Source organism: Nanorana parkeri, unplaced genomic scaffold, assembly GCF_000935625.1.
Source record: "Nanorana parkeri isolate BGI_ZX_2015 unplaced genomic scaffold, ASM93562v1 scaffold287, whole genome shotgun sequence".
Classification (NCBI taxonomy): domain Eukaryota; kingdom Metazoa; phylum Chordata; class Amphibia; order Anura; family Dicroglossidae; genus Nanorana; species Nanorana parkeri.
The window spans coordinates 1,166,156-1,176,113 of record NW_017306555.1 but is presented as its reverse complement, the minus strand read 5'-3'; the positions used below and the strand labels follow the sequence as shown (position 1 = coordinate 1,176,113).

General features: G+C 39.4%; 1 protein-coding gene across 1 annotated transcript in view; it reads left to right on the top strand.

The window, feature by feature from the left end:
* Positions 1-9,958, top strand: part of CCDC171 (coiled-coil domain containing 171) — a 37,263-nt gene that overhangs the window by 4,077 nt on the left and 23,228 nt on the right. Inside the window, exons 4-11 of the mRNA XM_018557495.1 lie at positions 932-1,122; positions 1,236-1,382; positions 3,754-3,846; positions 4,647-4,807; positions 5,018-5,156; positions 5,315-5,417; positions 6,371-6,474; positions 9,384-9,473. Of these exons, the coding sequence (XP_018412997.1) occupies positions 932-1,122; positions 1,236-1,382; positions 3,754-3,846; positions 4,647-4,807; positions 5,018-5,156; positions 5,315-5,417; positions 6,371-6,474; positions 9,384-9,473 (1,028 nt within the window). The remainder of the gene's footprint in view (positions 1-931; positions 1,123-1,235; positions 1,383-3,753; positions 3,847-4,646; positions 4,808-5,017; positions 5,157-5,314; positions 5,418-6,370; positions 6,475-9,383; positions 9,474-9,958) is intronic.

Here is a 9,958-nt window from a genome sequence, read left to right as displayed (position 1 = left end):
TATAAAATTATGAAAAAAATAGGTAAAAAATAATAAATGATAAAATGTAAAAAAAAAGTAACAAATAAGAAAAAAATTATAACAAAAAAATAAGATAAATTATAATAAAGTAAAAGATAATCGGATAAATAAATATTTAAAAAAAGTTAAAAAATCAAAATAATAAAAACGTGATAAAAAAGTAAAAAAAAAAAGAAAAATTAGAGGTGCACCAAAAAGGAAATTTCAAAACTGAAATGAAAAATATTTTTTCGGTCCCATTCAGGAAGCCAGGCGGCATGTAATGACTTGCCCCTGGCTTCCTGATTAGCCGGGCAGCGTGTAAAGACTCGCCACCCGGCGTCCCGATTAGCAGGGAAGCCATCCCCGTACTTCTCGTCACTAGGTGACGAGAAAGCATGGAACCCGCTTTCTGGCCAATCGGGAAGCCGGGCGCTGTGTATTGACGCGGCGCCCGGCTTCCTGATTGGTCGGGAAGCTGGCTCCATGCTGCCTCGTCATGAGGTGCGACTTGTGGCTTCATCTGCCATTGTGGTTACTCCAAAAGGTGGTGCCATAACCCACGTGGTCAAGATCTAGAGATATTCATTGAACGCAGAAAAAAAGATTTTACGGTGAGTACAAAAAAATCCTTTTTTTTTAATTTTTTTTAAAATTTATCATACTCCCAGTTTTAATAGCCCGGGGTTAAGGCAGATTAATTTTAACACTTACGCAAAATATTCAAAAGTGAGGGGGAAAAAATTGTGCTACTCTTTGTCATTGCAACACAATCTGTGTTAGCAGATTATCAAGTGACCTCCTGTTAGTTGTAAAACTCAATTTTCATCCTCTGGCTGACTTCTTTTCACTATGAGTTCCACTTAATTGCAGAAACTGTCTTCTGGTCATGATTAGAAATATTGACAACCATTTCATTGTCCTTCTGCAGAACAAATCGAAGAGCTTCACAGAAAAATGCAAACGTTACAGGAGCATTTCCAGACCACAGAGTTCAGTTGGCAAGATGCACGGAAAGCTCTTGAAAGTGATTTGCAAATACGAGACCAAGCCATTGAAAACTGCAGGAAAGAGCAGGAGATGCTAATGGTGGACAAGAGTAAGACTGAAGCTGTTATTCAGGTAAATATGTGTCTATTCGGATGACATGTGCGTGAGCTTCAGGTCTCTTGTAGTCAATAAACAAAAAAAACAATGTCTAACAATGTCATTTTTTTTTGTGTACTCTGATCCAGAGACAAAATGTGATCATTCAAGAAATGCAACATAAATTGCATGAATTAAGCATAGAAAACAATACACATAAGGATACGGTGAGGCGACATAAAAGTGAGCTTGGATTAAACCTTGAAAGAGAAGAGCGAATAAAGAAGGAAGTTGAGGTAAATGATGCAACATATTGTAACTTGTCATAGTGCCAGATGATCAAGGCATGGTCCTGAATTTGAGATTGACCAGCTATGTACTTGTTCTTCATTTGTCAGTCATTAACATTGAGAAGCTTATATGTGGCTTTTCAAAACTATTTTAATGAAAACCTAAAAAGGGGCTTTTCATTTGCATTTTACTGACATTTATTTCTCATGACCCTGTCATCAAAAAATAGCTGCTAGGTACAAATTACAGGTATATATGACAGTGATTGGACATACTTAAAGCAGTATTAAACTCTCCAAACTTTTTTTCAATAATGAATCCAGGTCACACAAATATGCAATGCCCAGCAAAGCATTGCTTTACATTTTTGCCCAAACACTTAGTCATCATGTTTCTGAACAGCTGCTTCCGAGCTTCTCAGCTCGGCTTCCCTGAACTGCCTGTCCAGTACAAGATCACTAAGTACAGTGCAGACTGCAGCAACTGTTCATCTACTAGCTTGGAGGAGAGCGGGCCAGGGGGGAGGGAAGTAGCTTGATTTGCGGTGTCTGTGTGGTTTGTGGAGACTACTGTCACACACAAGGATTACTGCATAGCACTCTGCTCGACAAAGGAGGCACTCTAAAAACAGGAAGTCAGGACCAGGGGCGTAACAACCGCTTTGGGGCCCAGGGCAGAGGAGGGGTTGGGTCGGGAGGCCGGGGCTCAACAGCCAAGGAGGAGGAGGCCGAGGCCCAGTGGTGAAGGCTGGGGCCCGGCGGTGAAGTGATGCAGGCAACTTGAACATTTAAACGTCAAGAAACCGCATGCATTGTAAGTGATCTATTAGCTTAAAATCTTAGTAGCTTAAAAATTTGAAATAGCTTAAAATCTGTTTGACTTTAATATCACTTTAAAGCAGTTTGCTGGTCCCCCACTATGCTGTAGTGCAGACTACTGCCGGTATATGCAGTGCAATGAGATGCAATATAACATTATTGTTACTTTGTATTATTTACTCTATCATTTATATTAAGATCAAAGTGCTGACCTAATGTCAGCTAAATAAACTTTTTATTTTTTTTACATTTTTTGTCCTGATCAACCCCTTATTAACCATTTGTTAACCCTGAATAATGTGAAACCTCGCGCCACTACTCTAATCAAGTTAAGCAGCAGCTGAAATCTGTGGGGTCAGATATATCGTATGAAATTAGTGGTAAAAGCCGCGCTGTAAGAATGAAACCGCAAAAGTGTCAGATATAGTAGATATTGACCTTGAAGTAATGTGATACAATGTGTAAAAAATGAATGAAGAAACGCATGTATATAACATGCACCGTAGTGTAAATATAATTGCTACAAAATATCCATAATAGAAAAATCAAGTGCACTAAATATTAACTGTGAATCAATGTGATACAATGTGCAAAGAAAAACAACTAGAAAAACGCATGTGTATAACATGCACTACAGTGAAAAAAAATAAAAATGGTTAAAAATTGTCCATGATCCTGGATCTTCAATAGTCCATTAAGTAAATAGAAGATAAAACATTGGATGTAGAATAGACTCAGTCTCCTGTGACCATCAACAGAGAAATCTTCTGGAATGCACCTCACCGTTAGCAGAGACCCACCAGGGTCTGTATGCGCTGTTCCTCTAATTCGAACCAAGTAGAGGAAGCACCTGATCCCGAATACCTCCCAGTGATTTCCTCCTCTCAGGTACAGACTCTCTTGCAGTCTTAGGAATTGGAAGCAGACAATTCATCCGAGTGGCCCATGCATCAAATAAAAAATGGAGATTCGTAGTGCAGATGGTTTTAAAAGGATAATAAACTTTATTAAAAAAGGATACTACTCCCATATCCTAGATAAAAGTAAGGTATTTGGTAAGCAGCCACAGACACTGTGTGCAATCGCTCAGCTCCTCTACTCCTGGATATTTTGTAGCAATTATATTTACACTAAGGTGCATGTTATATACATGCGTTTCTTCATTCCTTTTTTACACATTGTATCACATTACTTCAAGGTCAATATCTACTATATCTGACACTTTTGCGGTTTCATTCTTACAGCGCGGCTTTTACCACTAATTTCATTTGTTAACCCTAATCAGCCCTTTTTAACTCATTCTCCCCTTAGCTATTATTTTTCTGCTGATTTCAATTTAGATTTCTACCATTCATTTTTGAACTTCTTTTTTTTTTTTCTCATTTCTATTAGGTTTTTTTTTTTGGTTAGTTTTTTGTGTCGCAATAAAACATGCACAAAAGTCATTGTATTTTTTGCTTTTTTTCACTCACAATTTGTATTTAATTTAAAAAAGAATACCAAAACAGTTAATGTAAACCAAATAACTGTGATTTGATATGTACTTTTGTCTTTTCAGGCAGCACGGGAGAGAGTGATGAAATTAGAGGAGAACATAGAGGCAGAAAGAGCAGCGCACCTTGAGTCCAAGTTTAATTCTGAGGTCATCCAGGTAGCATGTGAAGACATTTTATAAAATTCTATAAATGTTACACATTTTAATTGTTTAATATACATTATGATTAGAGTTCATATTCTATAACTACCTTATTGCCGTGTTCAATTTGAAGACTAACCCAGTTTCTGGCATGCTGCAGAGGTGCCTATTGTATCACATAAGTGTTTATCTCAAAATTCCCTAACACTGAAGCAAAAATTTAAGAGCCCATTCACACCATGGCGATCCATGCGATGCATTTAAAGAACAAGCTTTAACACATGTTATGTCAAGGCAGACCCAAAAAGCGAACCTGCCGCAGTGTTGCCAACACACCTCTCAGTAGTTTGCTTCCATCCATCGTAGTGTGCAATGCAGTGGTGTTGGGGTGCTATTCAAAATAAATGGCACCACAGTGCACCAATGCAAATTACTTTTGGTCAACAGCCTGGTGTGTAGAGGCCCAAGATTCCTTCACGTTAAATAAATTCATGTTTGTATTTTGACCGTGAGGACCAATGCTTTACTGTCATAAAGCCAGAGCCAGCCTGTGTGGCCGGAGTTCTGGACGTGCACCTACACATGCATATGCGCATCGTCCTGCACAGAGGATTGTGCGCGGCCGCATGTGCCCACGCAGAGGCACGCGGCTGCGCACAATCCTCTATGCAGGAGGATGCGCACATGCATGTGTAAGTGTCCATCCAGAACTCCGGCCATACAGGCTGACTGGCTTTATGACATATACTTTGTTTTGGGTGAGTTTTGGTAATAAGCAAAGCAGCCTTTTACATGTATTTTATTTTCATTATCAGTTGCGGATTCGGGATCTCGAGGCGTCTTTAGAAGTGGAAAGGGCCAGCCAAGCAGAAACGGCTACCCGTTTAGAGCTTATAAAAAATCAATTCAAAGAAGTGGAAATTGCCTATAATAGAGAAAAATCTATTGCAGGAGATGTGACAGACAAGCTTCAGAAGTAAGTGTGACACTACCATTACTAGTGAGTGTAAGCTTTTGTCTTCTTGTTATTGCACAGTAGTTCCCTTTTAGAATATTGAAATTTGAATGCTGTTTAGCATTTTTCCTATTGTAATAAAATGCTTTGACAAATAACAATGCTGCATTTTTTCTTAAGGAAAACCTCCTTTTTTTTTTAAACCTAAATTGTTCTGTTCTTGATTTTTAGATTGGAAAAAGAATATTCTTTCATGATGAATGAGTTCAAAGCAGAAATTGAGAATAAAAACAAGCTATTTACAGAGCTTTCTGCGAAACTAAGTAACTATGAGGAAAACTTTGCTTTGACAGAACAGAACCTTGCTATGGTAAGGCTTAAAATCATATTTGTGCAAAGATTAGACATCTTTTTTGTATAATGTCAGTATTCCTTTGTAAATGTATGTGATGTAGGTAGTATATTATTTCTACCTAATATACTTTGTATTGCCGATCATTTCTAATACCTTTTATAATTTTCTCACAGACTAAGAAACAACAGCTTTCTATAGAAGAGGCTTATGGATATATTGTAAAAGAACTGCAGGGATTGGTAGAGAGTTTCAGTATGTTAAGTCTCCCTGCTTCAGGTTAGTTAAAGGTGCAATGTGACAGATGCATTTCCTTTGTGAGAATGAAACGGCTGCCTTCTTAGGCCTTCTCCCTACATGTTCTTGTTTTGATGACAAGAATGAAGAAGTCTTCACAGCAGTGCTCTGTCCTGGATGTCAGGGTGAGAGGACTTTCTGTTCCTGGTCCTTAAGTTGACTGACTTAACCATACTCCTACTATCACAGTAGAAGGAGTATATGGATGCCCCATATAACTACAAACCATGCAAAGCAACAATGTTTTTTTACATTTTACCTGTACAATTCTTGATAAGATTTTCAAATTTTAAAATGTATACATTACCTTTAGTCATTAATGAATGACAGAGTCACTGTCTATGTATGTGTGTGTGTATATATATATATAGTATGTAACTTTAATCAGAAGGTTTTTATTTTACATTAACAAAAATTTTTAATATTGATTAAGTACAGGGTAAATAAACGAATGTAATAAAGTTGAAATGTTACTTAGATAAAGTAGACCACTAGCCAAAATTATACTTGACTCTGGCCTTGTTGTTTTGTAATAAAAATCTGTGAATGGACAGGTTTTGTAGTTCTCCCTGTATCATTTTTCATGGGCCTTTTACAATAACATGCATAGATATTGTACATTTCAAGGAGTATCTTGAATTTTCTTATTGATTTATAGTTGTAATAATCCTTTACCCTTACAACTTTAGACTTTTGTGAAGGCCACTGTTAAAACAGCAACCCAGGACCTGGCTAGCAATGGAGAGCTTGATAATTGGTTGTGTTTTATCATTATAAAATAACAAAAATAATTAAGCAGCTAAACAAATAAATTCTCATTTAAAAGGAAATAGAATCTAAAGTTGAATAATTTTTTTTGTCCTAACATTTTAAACTGTCCTGCTGTTATTTGCAGTTTCCTGCTTGTAGTTTATTATTCTCCATGTCTTCTTTAGGGACCTACAATGACAACCTTAAACCTACCAGACCTGCTGTCCTTGAGGCTTTAAGACATACCTTGACAGATTACCAAAACAGGCTGGAAAGCACATATAATGAGGTAACCCTGACAGCTTTTGGTAACAAACATGTGGCCTTTGACCTGTTGTAGATTTCCTTCCTACCTCATTTTAAAGGTCGGGAGTCTGGGATTTCAGACTTGATTTATTTTCTGTAAGAGAAATCAATCGGTTTTTTTTTTTGTTTTTTTTTCTTCTGACGTTGTATGAAGTTCTAAATTACAACATTATGAACTTGGGCTTTTCAGATTATTTATTCTTGTCAGACGTCATGTTGTATGTTCTGAGTTTTAAATTTGCCTTAGGTGCAAATATTCTGTCAATGGTAGTTGATTTCAGGTATTTAACACATAGTAGTTTTTTACTAATGTTAGTAATAATAATGTTTAACAAGTAATTGATCCAGTTTTCAAGAGCGTATGTGTCAAACAAGTGTATTAAAAGGAAAGTTGTACTAGGATCAATATGGAAGCTGCAACTGCTGACCCTTTTTTTTTTTTTTTTAAATGCTAGTTGCCTGGCTGTGTCTGTCTTCAGTTTTTTTTCTGAAGACGAATTTAAAAATCCTGAGCCCAGTGCATCAATAATAATAATCAGGGAACTAATATGTTTAGGAAAGGTCAGCATTGAAAGCTTTCACACATCCTAAACTACAAGTTCCTGTAAGCTACCAAAGTACAACGCCCTAATATCCTTGCAAAATCCCTACGGAAACTGCTTGAAAAGAGCCACATGAAAAAATGGTAAAAATCTCTGGCTATAGGGAGGAGATTCCAGCCACAACTGACGGATCCTTGGTGGACAGATCCCAATCTGCAGACATCTTTAATGTCATTAGATGCACTGCAAACAGACCCAGAATCACTAGTAGGATATGAACTGGGGCACCCTGTACTGCAGGACTTTCCCCTTCCTAAGAACCTACAGTTAAAGCCAGTGGCCGTGAAACAGGATAGCAAATCTATCCTTGGGACAGAAGATTCTGATCATCTGGTAGAACCCACAGAGTGTCTGCCATGACACTCTTACCGGGTCGGGGTACCACATCTACATGGGCCAGACTGGAGCAATGAAGATCACCGGACTGTCCTCCATCTTGATCCCGCAAAGCAGACTAGGAAGACGTTTCAGAGAGGAAAAGCATAGATCAGGGTGTACTGATCCCATGGAGCCTCCAGAGGACACTGCTTGAGCATCCCTGGAAACAAATGTGTCCAGTTTGCTGTTGAACCTGGAGGCGAGGAGGCACAAATCCAGTATCCTCCTCCAGTGACAGGTCCTGGAGAGAAACACTTTGGCCTGAGCTGCATCCAGATATAGACCCCCAATATTCCATACTTTATGTTGCTTGAAAGAACCCACGCTGTTTCCTGAACAGACGGTAATCTAAGTATCCCATAATGGGGAGGCCACAAGAACACAGCAGGGCCAGTACAGGGGCCAGCTGCTTTGTGTATACCTGAGGAACCGATGAGTGGGCAAAGGGCAGGGCCACGAACTGTTAGTGCAGGGACTCGAGGCAAAGAAACCTGTCCCGGCGAGAAGATTTAAAGGAGAACTATGAGATGAGTGATTTCCACTCACCTCATAGTTCTAGCCGACCTGTGACAATGAGACTGTCACAGGTCGGCTCAGTAGATCGGGAGGTGAGCGAACACATACCAGGTTCGCTCACCTCTCGATCCTGTCACGGCTCTCTGCCGTGACAGGGGGAGGGGCTGGATTCCCCTCTCCCCGCTCCGATCTGCCAGCGCTGACTGGCGGAACGGACGGGGGAGGGGGCGGGTACAGCTGGCTCTGCCTCTAGATAGGCAGAGCCAGCTGTCACTCACGCAGCTGGGCGGATCCCGTCATCTATGTCGGGATCCGCTCCGGCTGCGGCGTCTCAGTATACCGCGAGCTGTAGCTCGCGGTATACTGAGCTTAGGGTAACGGGAGGACGCTAGTTTGTGTCCTCCCGTTACCCTAAGGAGAACTATGGGGAAAAACACTGACCCCATAGTTCTCCTTTAATGTACAGCCATCTGTTCCACGTGCTCTATAAGTGAGGAATCAACCCCTAGATCAGTTAGAGATCTTTTCTTTTCAATAAGTTTTAGTGTGTTTTTAAAATGCAAAAGTAAGATACATAGGCACAGAGAACGTTCGTTGGTGTACAACCAGAATCAGCGCGGGGTAGGGCATCATAAGTTGTCTGCCCAAATGCCCCAAGCGGCATATATTGTTGGTATAATGTTGAAGATGGCAAAGTGACGCCCACATGCAGGACCACCTATAAAAACGAGCTCCAAGCCTATCAGTGGTGGGCTGACAATCAACAAGTAAAACACAAGAAATAAGGCACAGAAAGCTTAGAATGGAAAGTAAATAGAAGAAAGGGGGTTTGGGGGGGAACAGCAGGAGGGGAAGAGAACTTGGTGTACCCAGACCATGGTGTCTCATTGGCTCATATGTGTACAGAGCAGCTATAGCATTTGCCCACCTTTTTAAGGGCATATAGTTGGTTAATCAGGGGTGTTTTTTCCAGGTTTTGGGTAGAATTTGTTTTGCTGAATATTAATGTAATGAGTTTGCACTAAGTTGCTGTACAGCCCATGGATTTAAGGTTTAATAGTGCTTCCCAGGGATTACACTGTACCCAGTACTGTATATACAAGTTGGTAAGTCCCAATCCAGAAGGGTTTTAAATTATGTATTGCTGAAATGTAACTCGGTTCTGAAACTGTAATCGTCTCTCTTTCTCTTTTCCTTCTCTTTTTTTTCTCTCTATCTGTATATCTATATATCTCTATCTGTATATCGCTCTATCGCTATCTATATATCTCTATATACCTATATAGAGATATATCTATGGATATATCTATATATCTCATTAAAGGCTCTGTAGGTATATGTCCATGGAGATACAGTGCAGGAATGCTGAGATTTTACTTCTCCTTGTCTCCTTCAGCTGGAAAATGCAAAGCATGTCTGTGAAGAGTTAAAAGATGAAGTACATGGATCCAATCAGATAAAACAGTCTTTGCATAAAAAACTCGAGGTATACAATATCTTGTTGTCTTTTCCACTTTCAACACCTAAATAGGTTCATCATTCATAAATAAATATTGCGCTGCACTAAACGTCCTGCTCCTTCTGCCTTTAGAAATTCTGCCTAGAATGTTTCTTTACACATACTATATAAACGAGTAGAACTGTTTGTTTGTTTTTTTTGTTTTTTCTTTCTAGATTTTGTTTCTGTATGTCCTAACGTGAGTTGCCATGTGTTATTTTCAGCTTCATATAGAAACAAATGAATGATATGCTTACAGTAAGATTAAAGCCCATCTCTGAGGAAAACAAAGAAAGTGAGGTAGCCCCACTGCAAGAGTTAACCGCTTGTTTTTGTCTAGGGGCTGGAGTAAAGCAGATTTACTTGTATGATCCCCACTGCTGCGGGCTTTCTCTCGTGGCTGCTAGACCGGTCCCCAAAGCCTTTTCTCCCCTGGGCTCACACACAGTGGAAGGACCGCTGATTGGGGGAGG